The 18,727-nt window shown below is 38.5% G+C and overlaps 1 protein-coding gene across 2 annotated transcripts; it reads right to left on the bottom strand.

The window, feature by feature from the left end:
• Nucleotides 1-458: 458 nt before the first annotated feature.
• Nucleotides 459-18,292, bottom strand: unc119a (unc-119 homolog a (C. elegans)). 2 transcript variants are annotated; one of them, XM_035153610.2, is made up of 5 exons: nt 17,915-18,292; nt 4,331-4,444; nt 3,933-4,023; nt 1,758-1,930; nt 459-1,601 (listed from the first exon to the last, which is right to left on the bottom strand). In XM_035153610.2, the coding sequence occupies exons 1-5, from the start codon at nt 18,036-18,038 to the stop codon at nt 1,489-1,491; spliced, it is 615 nt and encodes a 204-aa protein (XP_035009501.1). In that variant the 5' UTR covers nt 18,039-18,292; the 3' UTR covers nt 459-1,488. The 2 variants fall into 2 exon arrangements, with proteins under 2 accessions (XP_035009501.1, XP_035009500.1); XM_035153609.2 differs by having other exon boundaries at nt 3,933-4,026; nt 17,915-18,290.
• Nucleotides 18,293-18,727: the final 435 nt, after the last annotated feature.

Raw genomic sequence — 18,727 nt, 5'->3', positions numbered from 1 at the left:
TTAAATTAAATAATGAGACAAACACAGCCCTTTAGGCGAGTTTATACAGCTTGTGAATATTAGACATTGCATTCATATCCATATTCATAGATTCTGGATTGTTTAATGGGGAGAAGAATAAAACATTTTAATATTTATATCTTAGGCAATTACAGAAAAGTATTTTTTTTATTTCTTTTTTTTATGTCTTAAAACAATGTCTGGAAGGTAGTGTAACTTGAATCAGTGCTTTAGGGGAGAAAAGTATTAACTGAACAACATCTGGCAACTTCATTATTTTGTAATAAATATATTTCTTCCCACTGGTAGGTAAGTGTAATGAAACTAAGACTTTAACTCTTAATAATATTTATTGTTTTGATAATATATTGTCTGTTTAGCATGGCTTTTAACTTATGGTTTATTTCTCTTGTTCTACGTTTCATCCTTTGTGGAAAAAAAACACAACGTATATAAAATCTTTGAAAAAAATCCCATATTTATTGCAGTGATGGTATCTCGGCTGTCAAAACTTTACATACTTTTTTTTAATTTAAAACATTTATCATAAAATATACATAGTGCTTCAGTACTACAGAGAACATACTGGTTATCAAAATTGATATCAGACCTTTGACTTTTGGCTAATGAATGTTTTCTGACACTTCAAAATGGCTATTTATTTAAAAAATACTCCTGACGTTAGTAGTAGTACTATGAACCAGAGGACATAAAACAAATGACACATTAACATAGACAAAGTACACATCTCTGTTTGTCATTCGACTGAACAATGACAACGCTCACAGGAGGACTGAATCATTCGGACGAGAATGACGTCTACAAATCTGAGAAGCTTCAGGAGTAAAAATGTAATGAGATTCTATACAAACTATATAAATATACTGTACATCCAAATGGATGATTAAACTTTTTAAAATTTGAATTTAAACTCTCTCTTTGTCTCATGATGTAATTCAGGACAAATATTGTCTCCTCATCCTCTTCACATTCACGACTATGAAAACACACAACATGTAAATGAATCCTGGTTTCCCTAATGATCAAGTGGAGCCCACATATACACACTGAAATCGACAGCATGTACAGACACTGCATGTGTTTACTGCCCACACAGACACACACAGACAAACACACACACACACACACACACACACACACACACACACACACACACACACACACACACACACACACACACACATGCGCACACACATGCGCGCGCGCACACACACACACACACACATAAACACACAGACACACACACACACACACTGATGCAAACTGATGATAAAACTGGCAGAATTCAATGTTCCTGCAAAAGAGAGGGAGAAACGTGACTGAATACCTGAATTGGAATAACATGTTAAAGTAACAGGAGCGAGACGAGAGTGGTTTGTCCATCAGTTGTGGTCAGACGTGGTGCCTGGATCATGGAAAATGTCTAGAACAGAGGGGGAGTGAAAGGGTGGAGGGTGGGGTGTCTTCCTAAGGCCCCCCACTGTAGGAGTAATCCGCCTTGTTGTGCATCACCAGCTTGTTGTCCACAAAGTAGAAGCTGTCAGACTGCGTCTCGTAAGGATGCAGGATCATCTCACGCACTGACAGGGAAGAAGTACACAACAACATCAAATCCTGTTAGATCTGATAAAACATCTACGTGTGGGTGTATTTGTCGCTTGTGATTCTTGTGTGTGTGTGTGTGTGTGTGTGTGTGTGTGTGTGTGTGTGTATGTGTGTGTGTGTGTCACACTCACTGATTTCCTCTGACAGTGCGGGGAACTCGTAGATGTGCTCGCATGTGTTCTTGCTGCTGGGCATGCAGAAGCCAAACTCGAAATCAAAGCTCTTGAGCAGCTGATCGCGGAAGTAGTGTCTTTCGATCATGCGGAAGTTGTTGATGGGGGTATCGCCCACTGTGAACTCCACCCTGCAGAGACACAGGGGGAGAAATGAAATTTATATCTGTATTGTAAATACAGATGTTTTAGGCAGCTCAAAGGTCAGGTGAACTTTACAGGTTACTGACAACTTCCATCACTTCTAAGTGAAATATGGGAATCGCAGCAACATCATTTCAACAAAGTCCATCAGATTAAGAAATATGATCAGTCAGATGATCACACACATTAAGAGTTAACCTTTTAAACACAAAAAAACACCTTTGGCTTAAAGCACTACCGCACCCCAAAAATATAGAAGGTTACAGTAAATGACGTATTGCATCATGCACTTTACCCATAATGCCATGCAAATAGCGGTTACGAACTGTAAAGATGTTTTATGGTATTTCTACTGTGTATTTTTTGGTATTTAGCTGTAAAAATACAGCAAAGGTTAACAGTGTTGGTAGCACTGCTGTTGGTGTGTTTTGGTCTTAGCTGAAATCAATCCTGACACAACCTTAATAGATTATATATAATATATTATATTGTTTGAAGACTTTAATTGCCAGAGCTTTTTTCAGTGAATAATCTGAGGATCTCTGGGAATGGGAATCACCATTATCACTGCAACAGCTATTGAATTGGTTCAGATTTGTGGCAGTGGTTCTAAAGTGCTTTCAGAACAAAAGGTACTTTGCTGCACATTTGATATTCCTGTTTTTATGCCAGCATAAAGGCCAGGCAAAAACCTTCAATTTCTTTTTTTGAACATGTTTTCTGGATTTTTTTTACCTTTTTTTTTTTTTACATTTTATTTAGACAGTGGACAATGGACAGTGGACAATGCAATTAAAATGGGGACAGAGACGAACTGCAGCAAAGGTAACCAAACACGTGGCTGCTGCAGAATGACTCAAGCCTCCGTTTGTGGGGGGCCTCTGCACCAGGACAGGTGAGCTAGCATCATGTTTGTGTCTTTTTAAGTTTGGTTCATTATATCTTAGACTAATTCTAAATGTGTAAAAGTTGAAGTCATTACTAACTGGTAAAACGAGAAGAATTGTAAATGTGTATATCTACGATCAGTGCTCTACAGGATTGCCCTGTTTCTGACCTCAGCAGTTCTATGATTTGGTCAAACAGCGTTCGCGATGCAGACCAGAGTGTCTGCATCTTCAAAGTTGTTTTCATGATCAAATTTTCCGTCCAGAATGGTTTCCTGGGGTGAACCCAACTTTTAAATCAAAGTTTTTCACAGATTGTGCTGCTCTACTTTATCTCCATCATTGGCTAAAAGTCCAGTGTGCAGAACACGTCAGTGGTGAGGGCAGTCTTTAGAAAAACTGGATTTGTATTTAATCTGTCTCTGCAAAAAAAATTTAAAACGGTGGGGGGAAAATATAATGTTTTTCTTTAGGAAACGCGTGTGACTAAATCATGGCCACGAATTGAGTTGGTAAGTCCAACCATGAAACCGACCAACAATTTTATTTTGTTGCCTCAATTTTTTTCTCTGTTCAGCCAATCTGACATAATCTTAATGATGTCACTGTACAACCACAACTCATTATTATTAACATAACTTAGTGAATACAACTTCTGACAACATTGACAAAAAAACTTTGACAACTGATCCTTCAAATTGATCCTCCAGAACAACAATCGACATGTATCTTTTCTGAGGTGCTGCCAATGATATCTGAAATATACATTGATCTTTTTCATTAGATCTAGATGAGTTAGTTGTTGGTTTAGATGGAAATCTGCAGTCAGAGTAGGAGTCAAATGATAAACACCACTCAGGAGCTCTGACAGTTATTTGCTGCCTGACTCAGGAGGTGGGCTGCGTCGCTCTGTGTGTTCACACTCATCATCGTCAGCCTGTCGCCACACACTGAAGCCCACACGCCTCCTACATCTGCTGTGTGTCTTCTGTCAGAGCAGCAGGGGTTGAAAGGACGTTATTGCATCACTGTGCTCGTTCAAGGACACAGGTCTCAAGTCTTCATCTCTCGTGTGGAGGAAACACACACACAGTGAACTTACGTGGCTCCAACCTGCCGCAACTGCAGGAAGGCTGGGGTGAACTGGTATCGCACGAAACGGCCGGCGTTGGGGTCACAATGCTTTTTATCTCCTGCTAAACAGAGAAAAAAAGAAAAGCAGTTAGACCAACAAAATCTAACTTCTCCAAATCCTTCATTTCATTAATTTCATCAGGTGAGATAAATGTGGCTATAGCTCACTGTAGTTACAGTCAATATTAAGTTGACAAGAAAAGAAATTCATTACTACTACTATTATTGTTGTATTAGCATATCCTTTACAAGGCCATCGGACAAGGAAAAGATCATACAAAACAATTTTAAATAATGTTTTGAAGCTTTCATTAACTCAATCTGGAAAAGATATGTAACAATTTGTGCGTCAGGTTTGGAGCTGACCTGGTGTTGGAGGTTTAGTGATCTCAAACAGGACTGTCCCTGTTTCCATGTCACGGATCTTAAACCTGGTGAAGTCGATCATGTGGACGTTTTCTTCTGGAGAACAAAGATAATCTGCAAAACAAAAAACAGAGAGGAGAGGAGCCTTTAGACTGTATACATGGACACAATTATACTACACACTTTGAATAAAGCAAACTTTATATCAGGCAGCAAACTGTCCATTTATAAAATTGTACTAAAGACGCCTCTGTGACCTATTTTTGAATTCTCAACTCTGTAACTTCACAATCCAGGGAAACAATTTCCCTCATATCAGCTATTTCTCTATGCCCAAAAATCTTTACGTCAGTTACAGCAAACAAACAACGAAGCTAAAAGCACAAACTAGCCTCAGAGGCTAAACACCTTACATTCTTAAACCCTTGATTTCAATGTGGAAAAAAACCTTTAATGGGAAACAATGAAGAAAAACTCAGAAGAGGAACAGAGAAGGGCTCTCTCTGCAGGATCAACAGAAATTACACAGTATCAGGTATACACAGCTCATATTTACTGCAATATAACACAACATATTCACGTTTTATGGTGGTGGTAGCATAATGTACATACTATGTGTGAATGGTGGTTTCATTTGTTTATTATTTCACCCTTTGGCATGTCTTAGTTTTTTATATTTTTCAACTTTGTTTTATGTCTCTAGTGTAGTTAAATGTATTTTTGTTCATCAAAACAAATTAGAAAATCCATTTTTTTCCACTTTTGATTTGAATGATTTATTGAAGAATTACATTTGTAATCTGAAACTTCCAACATTTCATATCAGCACACACTTGCACCTCTTGACTCTTGAATTTGAGAAATGGATATTTTGCTGTATACCTGTGATACAGTCACTTGAACTTTACTTTTCTCTGAACAATTTTTTTTTTTAATTAAACAACAGATCGTCAAGTCCAGTGAACACAAACGCAGTGGAAGAGTGTATCAGTATCCTGAGCAGAGGGACAGATTTGTCCATGCTGGCACTGCATGTGTGTGTGAGTGTGTGTGTGTGTGTGTGTGTGTGAGAGAGAGAGAGAGAGAGGGGGTGTACTCTCTCTCTCTCTCTTTCTCTGTAAGCATGGGTGAGACACTACCCTCCCAACGGGGCAGGATTAGGCCTAAGAGGCTTATTGTTTTTTACCATCACATGGACCAACTGGTTATCAAACACACACACACACACACACACACACACACACACACACACACACACACACACACACACACTATCTCATTAGGGTTATTATTGGCAGTCTATGTTGCATAAGCCTTGAAGAGACTTTCTTACGGCTACTTTCACATGTAACGTTAAAAAAAGACAAACGCGGAACATTAACTGAGGTGAAACGTTACACTGACTTTATCACAAACACAGATGAAAGATGATCTGTGTATTTGTGCAAGCATATGGTCACAAATACACTCACACTGTTACATCTTCTTCTGTTTCTGAGGGTTAGGGAGCAGATGGGCCACACCGGCTTTAGCCACCTGCTTGAAGATATTTATAGACCTTTTCATAAAGTACAGTACACTGTAGCTGACACCTTGCACAAAAATGTCGCTCTTGTGAAACAGCGCTATTTAGAGCTCACAGCGGATGGCATATTTTGAGCGCTCGTGTAAAAGACAGATGAATCGAAACAGAAAAAGTTTCTGACAGAGATACTACAGCAACGACAACAATGTCTCGTTCTTGGGCTGTGACAGTCATGCAGAGAAAATGCAACTTATTTATTGGATCATTTAAATGCTAATATATTATTTACATAAGAGATGGAGTCAGGCTTCATCGCTGTCCACCTACAGGCATGACTTTACAAACCTTATTACCATGTTAAAGCAGCAGAGCATTGAGAGTGTGCTGGATCCATGCTGCGCCACAAAAACGGATCTAAGTAATTTTATTCATAAAGCAGCTTTCAAAAGGAGAACATCACAGAGCTTCACAATAAAAATAAAGCAACAGACTGACAACTTGAGCTTTAAGTCAATTTGCCTTTATAACACTGAGGTTCTGCTGTGATGCACAGCTGGTCAGCAGGTTGATTGGATGTTTAAATCACATCTTTTACAAATCAGCAAAGTTTTATAATTCTGCATTACAGCATTCAAAATACTACGTTTACTACATGAGGTAAAGAACTAAAAAACTTCAAATGTATTTTGTATAAATCTCTCTGATGCTTATATGACCTTTTATATAAAAGTGAAGAATGTTATGTCTTCTTCTTGACTTGTGCAATCATGGGTTTCATGTCTGGATGGTCTCTCATAAGAAATATTGGAGTAACTTTGAACAAGAAATGTCCAAAACTAAAGTTGTTCCTATGACGACTTCAAGGACCAATTCGACAGTAACTGTAGAATACCAATTATGCTGATGGGAAAGTGGAGATTCTACATATGTGTGCATATGTGCAGAGTATGCACATACATGTGTATATGTATGTATAAGCACTGCATGCACACTTGCTGCTGTTGCATCTTTCTGCACACACACTGCAGCGTGGACAGGCCTCCTCCCTGGTGATGAGTTCATGTTAATGTACTGTCGATATGAGCGCAGTGTTTCCATGGTGAACGTCACAAGACTGGTCAAGAGATTTGCACGTAAAGCTGCTCTGGCTCAAAAACGCAGTCTCCTTATGTTGCTTTCCAAACAGCAGTAAGAGGGTTAGCGGGCCGCCACTTGATGCAGTGCCCTCTAGTGCCAGTTCATTTGATGTGAGGCGCTTATCTGCTCTGAGAATATTACTATAAGCCTACTGTTTGTCTGGGACTGTGTGTTTTTCTATAGCAACAGCAAGAAAAAAAAATCCACACGCTATTTATAGAGTGACTGCATGTGGCCTGAGTCACTGCAGAGTTAGTTTAAAGTGACCAGAATCATTTAAGACTAGAAGATAATAATAACTTCATCAAATACTACTAATAATACATGATAATACTGTACCAAACTACTTTCTACAGCTAACACATATTGACACTGCATGTCTGTTCACCACTTAGAGCACTCATATGAACAATACATGCATATATTTTATATATAAATGGTCGAAGAGTCTCCATTTCCTCCCACTATCCAGAAACGAAGCCAAAATATCCCGGATCCAAACCATCTTGCACATTCAGAGCCAGATAGAATCAAATAACTAATCAAAACATAAAAACACACTTGGAGAAACATCAGTGTGATAAGAAACTAAAAGAAGGGTTACGGTTAGAAACCATATTTGAGGAAAGTTTATATGACGTTTACTTTGACTTTTTATTTTGGTCCACGTCCCATATACTAACATGGGGAGGCAGGATTTATGACCTATACTGCAGTCTGCCAATAAGAGGAGGGCAATCAAGACACTTTTGGCTTCCCTTTTGGAGAGCATGTCGTCCAACTTTATATACAGTCTACGGTTTAAACACTTTCTCAGAGCACCAGTGTTCATCCCCAAACCATATAGTCATAAGTAAGAAATCTTCTCTCTAACTGTAAATTACAGTCTGCCAATATAAAATAAAAATCTGTTGGCTCTGTGCTCTGAATACATCTCGGTTGCTATCAGTGAGCTCGCCCTCTCTGTGGGCAGATGACCGCGGGATGTATTTTGTGAATCAGACAATACCACTTGCCAAACCTGCTGAAAAAGACAGATGGAGCGTTTAATCTATTAGCACAGCCAACAAAGTCACTTTCACACAGTCCACTTCAAGAAATCCCACATAATCACATCACACCTACAGTCACATGAAGCTCAACACTACACAAACCCTCTCTGTAAACGTCTACTACTGAATCTGATCAATGTAGCCGCTTCTATAGGCTGCAGTTTGATCAGTTTTTAAATGACCAACCAAGGCCTTGTGTCAGTGATAATAGATCTCTATAGGCTTCCAGTTAGGGACGTTTAGGAAATGTATAAACAATATTGTGGCAAAATATTTTCATTTATCAAATTGTAGATTTTAATTTCTGACAAGATACAACACAGAGGAATCCACCACAAACATCATTAATTGACACCTGATCAATGGCAGAATCTAAATTAAATCAATGGAAACAATATCTTACTCGTGGGGTTTTGATGTTGGAAATATTTTCTAACCCTAACCTTCAATAGGCGTAAATGATCAAAGCTAATGACAAAAATTGTGTTATATCTAAACATTGCTATGATACTGAGAATAATTGACAGACCTCATATGGAAGCTTTTCATTAGGAACATAGGATGTGTAACCTGAAAATGTGGGTGAAAAAACTGAGAAATAATTCCAGAGGCCAACAGAACATAAAATCACACTTGTGCAAATATGAAGAATTGTTAAAAGAAGAGTGTGATAGTTTGTGAAACTTGCTTGTCCTTGTTCGAGAAAACAGATCACACTAGTTACGCCAGTTAGCGTAATTTAGCCTAGCTATGAAATAGTCCACATAAAACCACAATTTGTTTTTGTTTTTTTATGGATTAAACAAATGAAATGTGTAAAGTTGTAAGTGTTAGCGACGCTTCCAGTCTTAATGCTGAGGTAAGCTAACTGGCTAATAGCTGTATGGTCATATTTTCTTTACCACTGTTCCTTGAGTTAAGACGTTTTTTTCTGTTTTGGCATGTTTTCAGTTACTCCCTCTTTTATTTTGTTGTCTCCTATTTCTGAATACTTTACTTCCAATCTTTGTCTTATTTCCCCTGCGACCCACTGATTGTTTGCCCATATAATTTTTACCTGTTTCCTGTTTTCTCCTGTATTTATACCCTGTTTCCCTGATCTCAGTGCCAGTTTGTCTCATCAGTTCCCAACATACCAGGAATTTCTATTGTGATCATTCTTTAAGTTAACGGCAAAGCTTTGTTTTAGACCTGCCTCTAGTCTCTGTGTTTTTGGAAACCTTTGCATGGTCGTGTTTTTACGTCCTTACTGAACAGTCTCGTAAAGACTGTTTTAAAACTTTGATCCTGTCTCAGATATCCTATCAAAGTGGTATTGATCTAATTTTTGAAATCTTTTCAAGAAAGTGAATAATTGCAATAATAATGAATATCGAAATATTCCTTATAAGAATGATTTTTTTTCACACAAGTTGCCGTAGTATTTTTGTAAAAAGGAAAACCATACTACAGGCATTATTGCCATATTTTCTGTTCTTCTAACAGGAAAATACAATATAATGCTAGGAGGAATTAACCATTAAAATCTGCCTCAATGAATCACAATGTCTTGAAATTATCAGGGTAGATTGACTGCAGTACAATATTCAAAAACACCAAGATAAACACGTTTGTATCTCATTTCTTTCTTTCTTTTTTCATTTCTTCTTTCACCTGCACAACACACACACACATACAAAAAATGCTCCACTTCACTTCCTTCAACACTGTCGCCTAGCAACGCTCCTTCTGATAGCACGCCAGCTCGATTAGTCCGTCTTGTTGCTTCCCCTCATCCACCTGGCTGCTCTGCAACAACAGGGTGCAGCAGCGAATCAAAGGAGCATATCTTGGGTTTGACATCAGTCGTATGCAAATGGGAAACGTTCCTCGTCTGACACTTGATGAACGGCAGGCTATACCTGAGGCCTACTCCTATAAAAAAGAGGCCTACCTCTCGTCTAGTTTCACAATCCTGAAGCAGCGGAGCGACAAAGACAGTATAGATTGGAGGCAGAATATTAAGAGGATATGTTTATATTACAGGATAAATTACAATATTCTTTACTGTTCCTGTGAAGAAAGATATTAACTCTCAGCACAGGTGGTCTGACATCATTACACACTATGGTCTTCCTACTCTCACTCCAAGGAGGATTGTTCAATTCTACATTTACTTTTTATGTCTTAACATGATTTCGAGTTGTTTTTTGCATTAGAAAGGATTTTTTGTGTGGTTTCAAATAATGGATCATCTGTGTCAACACACAAGTCATGGCACCTAAGACCAAAAGCAGATTTATGTCAAATTTCACTCTAAAAATCAATAGTGTCCTGAAAAGATGTGTTTGGCAGCAGCCCCCATAGGGAGTAAAATTAGCACCGGGTCTTGAGTCATGATGTGTTCCTGTATTCAGATACTCGAAGTCTGTCTGACACCAAAGTGGCATTCATGAAGAGCAAGCGAGCTGCCACTTATAGCTCCTTAATCCCAGAGATTAGCCCGGAGTTACAGACTTTCAGCCACAGGGATTGACTTCACATGCCTTATTCTTTCCGTTTGACTTTGTGGTCTCCGATCGGTGCAGAGACTATGTTGAATTAATCCCACAACATGAGGAACAACGATACAGGCATGTTGACTTCACATTATAATAATCTGTAGCTGCAGGCGGCTATAGTGACGTGAGCATTAAACCTTGTCCACATTGTGATATATAGTGCACCTGTGTATGGCAGGTTGTTTCATGTCTCTCTGTTCATATCACCTGTAGGCAAACTGGCAACTGGTGAGGTTCATGGAGAGGCTGCTCTCTGAGCAGCTGAATGCAGATTAGATTCTTATCTCTTGTCGCTCTCTGGTCTGTGTAACAGAGTGGAAAAATAAAATAACTTACCTGGTTGTATAAATCTAATCTAAACTTTGAAACATGGGGCCATTCATTGAAGGACAAAAAAAAACGTTGCTTCCGTCAACCTAAAGCCAATAGTTAGACTCTCTGGCTATGCGCTTATTAACTTTCTTGCTTCGTGAGAAGATCATCATGACTTTCGAATCTGTCTGCTAAATATAAACTAGAAACTCGAAATATCCCTAAATCTCCCTGTCTCCTTCCATGTCATTTCCAACGACATGATGCTCAGGTTGGAAAGCTTGCTGCTTTATATAATGATGGACGATTTGACATCTCCCCAAAAGCCAAATTGCCACCTTGTGGGTGGCTACATTATAGGTCATAAACCCTGCCTCCTACACATTAGTGGATGGGACATGAACTAAAGTAAAAAGAAAAAATTACACGTCAAATATATTAATATTAATATATGCCTCAGAGATGGTTTCCGGCATTATTGGCTGTTATTATCACACTGATGTTCTTTCAAGTGCATATTTTCCTGGTATGTTTGGTTTTAATTAGATTATTTGATGCGATAATAACGGGGTGAGACGTCATGATTGAAAGTCCAGACTGACTCGTGATTGGTCGAGTGTGTATTGATGACATCTCAATAATGTGAACTCCTGGTCGCTACTGAGCAGACTCAGGTACAAGATGGCAGCGTTCATATGTTGAATATTTTGGCTTCATATCTGAGGAAGTGAAGAACGTCACATACCTCCAGGGTTGAATAAATCAGTTCAAGAGGTGCACTGTTGAAACCCTTTTTTCCATCATATCACATGACAACAGTATCAAGCACTTATGTTAGCAGCGAAGTGGTTGAATGCTAATGTCAGCTGTTGTCAAATAGCTAATAGCTGATTGCTAACGAGCTAACGAGCTAATGTGCCATATATGTTGTTTTTAACCTTGAAGCATTGCTCAATCTCCCTCCACTCTGTCACATTCAGGGTCAGACTGTGAGAGGAACCTGGAGGGACATCAATGATTTGTCTCACACTCCCCCCACTCCATAGATCACGCCTCATCTATGGACATGATCTAAAAAGACTTCTGAGACACAAGTGCAGAATAAAAAGAGTTTCATTGAAATCATATCATCCTAGGCATTTGATTAAACAACTTGAATTCTACATGAATTAAATGCAAACCCTAACCCGCCAGCAAATAATAAGCAATATATAGATAAATTAATGTGTGAAGTGAGGTCCCACCAGCAACCTCTTTATACAACAAGTAACCAAAGTATTTCAGGTGCTCCGATTTCTTTCAATGTACACGTCCAGTAGCACTGAACAAACTTCTGGTTTTATTATGTTTGCATCGATGTATGTTTTTATGAAGTTTTTTTTCTAAATTTCATTCAGGGAGACAAAAGTTCCTTGTGTGAGTCTGCAGGGACTATAGTTCTATCCATAATGTATGTCTAGATTTTTTAAAAATGAATACGTCAAGGGCGCCAAGCTCTGCAGGAAATAGAAAATAGAGAATAGAGTAGGATTCTCTCTGTTTAGTGTCATCACTGTTTAATTTTAAATGTTTTGGCCATAGTAAACACACATCACCTTTAATATGTATGTTTCTGGCCGGTGGTCTAAACCACTGGCTCCCAGTCTGGGATCTACCCAAGGACCCATAAAATGATCTCAGGGGACATGACAGTATTAATGAAAAGCAGTAAAAAAGATTTACACCTTTGCTGATGTTCTTCTAATCATTGGTGTTTTGTGATCAGTGTCTGGGGGTCTCTATATGTTTGAAACAGGGGAAAAAAATGTGTCCTTCTTCAGTCGATCTGGTCACAACCCATGGACATCTAGCAACAGTAAAGATCAATCGTGTTAGAAACCACTGGTTTAGACTTTATCATCAAAGCATATGGAACTGTTGAAAATGCCATGAATATGTATGTATGTATGTATGTATTGTATGTATGTATGTATGTATGTATGTATGTATGTATGTATGTATGTATGTATGTATGTGTGTATCTATCTATCTATCTATCTATCTATCTATCTATCTATCTATCTATCTATCTATCTATCTATCTATCTATCTATCTATCTATCTATATAATGCTCTCTCTCTAACTCTCTATCGCTCTCCATCTTTCCATATATCCATATATCTTAATAAATATTTATCTGTATATATCCATCTCTTAATATTTCTGTATCTCTTTACAGCTTTATATATCTACCTTTATCTTTATCTCTCTCTATGTATTCATCTCTCCATATATATATATCTCTATATGTTTATGATTATAATGCACCTTTCCAATGATAACATTTATAATATTTGACATGTGGTTCTCGGTCTAAAAACAGCTGCCAGTTTTGATCTGATGAGCGTGTGTCACTGAAGTGGACGTAAAAAAAAAGCTTCTCTCTCTCTCTCTCTCCATGTCAAATCACTCTGAAAGAATAACCTTGTGACAGCTGTGTGCATTTCAGATTAACTACCGGCCGCACCAATCAATTTTAATTAAAGCTGCCTCTATTGTGATGGTTGAAATCACAGAGCAGAGATCCCACCCAGCGCAGAACAAGGGCCGATCTGTGTCCCCGACTTATTAAGGCCAAATAATTGATGAGCCATTAGTGTAGAAGGAACCTTTGAGTCAAATATACAGCACAGCAGGGGTTCAAATGTGGTATCCCATTACACAATAACAATTAATGTTGTTTTCATATACTGTGTGGTATCTGTTCTTAGAAAGCGTTCTAGTGATGCTGTTGTGTAAGTGGGAATGGACAAAAAGGAACTGCTGAAATTTTTAAATAAAATTAAAAAATATATCAAATGTTAGCAGCTCGAAAACGGGTCAAGGGCAAAACATACAGTATATGTGTTCATGAATGTGCTTTTTAACAAAGTGATGGTAAAGCAGCATCTGACGCTCACTCCTCCCACACCTGCAAGTTACAGGGGCTGCATCAGACAACTCGTGTGACTTTTAAAAACTGACGACCTGAGCATGTTCTCGTCACGCTTGAGGTGAGAGATAAACACAGAGTTTGAGCAACTCTCTCAAACTCTCTGTCGTCATTCTTTACAAACTGCCGTCTGTTTTGGTGCTTTCAACTATGTTCACCACTATGAAGGCCTTTGAGAACAGTCTGTGAATCTTATTTCTGTTTTATATGAGTGATTGTGTCTCGCTCCTCTCTATGATCACAGGCTTTTGCCCCATCTTCAAGTTTGGCCACTATGAACATCTACAAATATTTTTTTTTCTTTTAGATTTAAGAATTAAATTTGTTTGGGACCTTGACATACACTATAGGGACGAAACATAAACAATTGAATAACAGGACCACCACCAAAGGACCACCCTGACAACTTAGTAAACTGCTTGGTAATGTATTTAAGGAATGGGGGTCAATACTATTATCATTTTTTGATATGAAAAATGGCACATTATCAGTTTACTGTTTACATGATGGATGAGTTATGATACGCAGCCAGGCAAACAAACAGAAACACTGTCCCTGCCAAATATATCTTATGTTCATAACTGTCATTTTGTGACCTTATAATGCAGAGAATTATAATAATTATCATTAACCTATTATTTTATTTTTTTAAGTAATATATGATTCAGTTTTTACAGTTAAGTCAAACAAACAACGAATATTTGTGGAACTCAGGAGCAGTGATCAACTTGAATTTGACTTTCAGGGCCACGGGGGATACATTGTTACAATTCAAAGTATTAAACACACTTTAATTTATTTATGAGTAATTCATTGATTAATAATAGACGTGGTGAAATGTAAACAAACGATTCCCTGATGCATATGTTGTTGTGTATTGAATTATAAATATTGAGTATTTTCTGTATTTGAATATTCAAATATGTCCTATATATTATTTGATGTCCTACATTGTGTACACTGGGAGAAACATCAAATAATACATGAGTATATATGAGAGACAAATTACTGATTATTGGTTATTTTTTAAGTTTTATGAGAACAAAATATGGATTTGATGGATTTAATAACAGTTATTGCTTTATGCAGCTCAACCTTATAAACTTCTCTCCATCTGCAGACCAGGTATGAGGAGCTCTAAGTTTGTTATGAGTGAATCTTTATTTTCACATTTGAATCCCCAAAGTGAAAGACTAAACCGCATTTTTAGAGCATTTTTGGTGATATTACTTTTATTTATCAGATAATTCTGACTGCTCTCTTCAGTCCACTTCCATGCAAACACAATGAGACATGATGATTTAGAGGTAAACAACATTCTCCACACAAAATGATCCAGAAACGCATTTAACACCATAAAACACTGAACGTCAAAAATAATTGTTATTGCTGATTGTAACCAAGGATGATTTCTATTTCACACTTCTGTTGTCCAATGATAATTATTGTAATTCTCTGCATTATAAGGTCACAAAATGACAGTTACAAACATAAGATATACAGTATTTGGCAGTGACAGTGTTTCTGTTTGTTTGCCTGGCTGTTTATCATAACTCATCCATCATGTAAACAGTAAACTGATAATGTGCCATTTTTCATATCACAGCGGCTCTTCTCATCTGCCTGGATTATATTTCTTCTCCTCTCTGCCTGTGTGACAATGACGCGCTGCGCCTCGCTTATCAGCACTGAACCACCGTGACAAACTGGAGCCGGGCTGCACCAAAATGGTGGTACAGTATTTACCTCCCAAAAGCACAACTGAAAAAGTCATTTACCAACAACAATTTTCTTTCCCTTGCAGCAGAAAATGATGAGTCTGAATTGTGCGACACTCAATGCTTCTCTCTGTGGTGTACATCGCTTGTATGGTCTGCCATTTAAAATGGTTGGGAGACATTTTAACCGGAAACAAAGAAGCAGATCCAACGCTAGCTCATTTGTATATAGACCCAAATATCATCCAGCTACGGTTCAAATCACCAGAAATGACATTGTTGACATGTGACAGATGCCATCTTTGACCATTAAGGATTTATTTTAGTGGATATTACATTTACTGCTGTCAAAAGCCAGAAAATAAAAGACTATGGCTGTATTTTAATGTGACCTGCAAGGTCATTAATTACCTGAGGTGCATCTCGTCATTGCAGAATGCTGTGATACAGCCGTCCTGACATAATCCAGATTACATGTCAGTGGAGAGCAGAGATTACTGCACCATCATGAGTAATTTAGGCTTTATCACACTGATGCAGCACGACCCAGCATTTTGATGAGGTGGTACAGAAATGAAAACAGATTTGGTACTCTGAGAAGGGACGAGGGCGGAGAGTCGGTTTTAAAAATAGTTTTCATTTTTGAGTAATTGAAAATTAATGCAAATAAACTTTTGCAGTATCAGAAAATGACAACAACTTTTCACTTTTCACTTTCCTGTGTCGTCAATGTATTAAAGGACCAATCAGTCCATCAATCAATTTCGGAGTAAAGGCAAATACAAATATTTACATATTTTGTTCGGGTTTAAGTGGGTTTTTAGTCAAGATGTGTATTTAGATGTTTAGTTTAGGAGCATAGGATTCAGAATAGCATTAGACATTGAACAACAACAAAAAAAGGTTGACTACAATATTTTTCAGAGCTTTAATACCCACTCATACCCTGATGATAGACTTTACTCACATTTAATGACCAAGATATTGGGTGAGGTTGAAAGCTCCAAAAAAACGTTAATTAGATTTTGTGATTTAGGATTTTATTTTAAATTAAATTGTCAAGCTAATGTTTCCTTAGTGATCTAAACTAGTACATTGACTGCTATGCTCAATATTGGACAAATTAAGTCGACTACACAAAACATTTTATATTTTATTTTTTTATATTATTTGCTCATCTGTAAATTATTGGGTAATGGCACTTCCACAAAATTTACACAATGCATTAGTCTGACTGGACTTAATTAGCAAGATTCCACAAGCAATTCACCAATTATATCAGCAATCAGAAGAAAGTCATCCGTGTAACACTATATGATATTATGAAGCACCCATGAATTGTAATAATAATAATAATAATAATAATAATAATAATAATAAAAAATGTATTTTACTGTGTCATTCTGGAGAAACCTTACTATAAATCATCAGTAAATACATGAATAAAACCAAGAGTTAAACTAGGATTAGGAGACACACACACCTAATCAATATACAACATATGTAACAGGTTGTGAGTTGTATTAGAATTTCCTCTCTGACACAACTCTGCTGATATTGGTGCTTGAAACCAGATCTACCTGAGTTACTCGCTGTGCTGTTTCCATGACCTAACGTGGGAACAGATACCATGATATGTCAAACAACATGCTGATAGTTTTATTCTCTTGTATTTGTTACGTCAGATTACTCGTCAGTGAGGAGCTATAATCGGCAGGTCACATCTCTGGCCACCTGTTACCTCACAGCCACAGGTGCCTTGAGGAGAGATGAGGATGTGGAGAGTGCCAGGATGGGTTTTTTGGGCCAGGATTTGTGGAGCACACACACACACACACACACACACACACACACACACACACACACACACACACACACACACACACACACACACACACACACACACACACACACACCTTCAATTGCTTTCCATGCCCACACACTCAGCACACAGAGATGCAAACCCCAACAAACACATGTAAGAAATCATACAGGAGCACTGATAGTAACCTGAACTCAGGTAAGGTCAATAAACTGTTCTCCTTATTAGAAGAGGATTATGGGTAATGTAGTCGGGTCAGACTTTGAACCCATAACGGTTCATTGACTTCCTCTTATTCTAATCTATAGAGACTCATTGATGACCTTTCAGACTGTGTCGCTGTCCATGGTATCTATGTCTGCTTCCTCTGCACAGCCAATACAAACAGGACAATTACGCACAGAGTGTATATGTTAGTGTCAGGACACAGGGATTGGAAGCAGCAGCAGATGGGTGACATTAATCAGGCTTCAACTACAGTCTCAGTTTCAGCAGGTTACACTCACTCTTGGTGATCTTCTGGAGCCCCAGCACATCCTCGGGCGTTATTACGGTATTTCTGCGCAGCTCTTCTTCGGTTGTAGCCGGGATCCCCATGTCTGCTGAGTTGCAGCCCTGCTGCACTTTCATGTCCAGCGGAAGAGGTGCTGTTTGAGTCGGCGAGCGACCTGACGGGAAGCCGGGGGTTCTGCTGGAGATGAAGATGATGGTGATGATGATGCTCTCTCGGCGTCGTTCGCCGCAGGAGCCGATTTTACTTGCGTCGGGGCTTCTGGTGACGCGCAGGCTAATACTCTGCGCAGCAAACAGGCTCTGTGTGGCTACAAGAATAACTCATTCTCCGTGCCGCCTCCTCCTCCTCCTCCTCCCTCCCTCGATCCGGTAAAAGATAAAAATCAGCCCTTAGCTTTCCTCCTCCCTCCCTCCCTCCCTCCCTCGCCCAAGGCTCATCGGCTCTCTCACAAGCTATTTAATCCAAATCCTGTGGCTTTAAACCGACCAGAGGTGCATGGCTGACAGGTCTGCGCGCCTCGTCATCTGCACACACACATACACACACACACACACACACACACACACACACACACACACACACACACACACACACACACACACATTCAGTGTCTTTCCATACCCACACACTCAGCACACAGAGGTGCAACCCCTACAAACACATGTAGGAAAACAAACAGGAACACTGATATTAACCTGAACTCAGGTAAAGTCAATAAACTGTTCTCCTCATAAGCAGAGGATTATGGGTAATGTAGTTGGGTCAGACTTTACTCGTTACTCAATACTACCAACTTTATAAAAGA

The sequence above is a fragment of the Hippoglossus stenolepis genome, chromosome 4 (genome assembly GCF_022539355.2).
Source record: "Hippoglossus stenolepis isolate QCI-W04-F060 chromosome 4, HSTE1.2, whole genome shotgun sequence".
Taxonomy (NCBI): domain Eukaryota; kingdom Metazoa; phylum Chordata; class Actinopteri; order Pleuronectiformes; family Pleuronectidae; genus Hippoglossus; species Hippoglossus stenolepis.
Note: the sequence above shows the minus strand (reverse complement) of the source record. Positions and strands in the feature narration are given on the sequence as shown.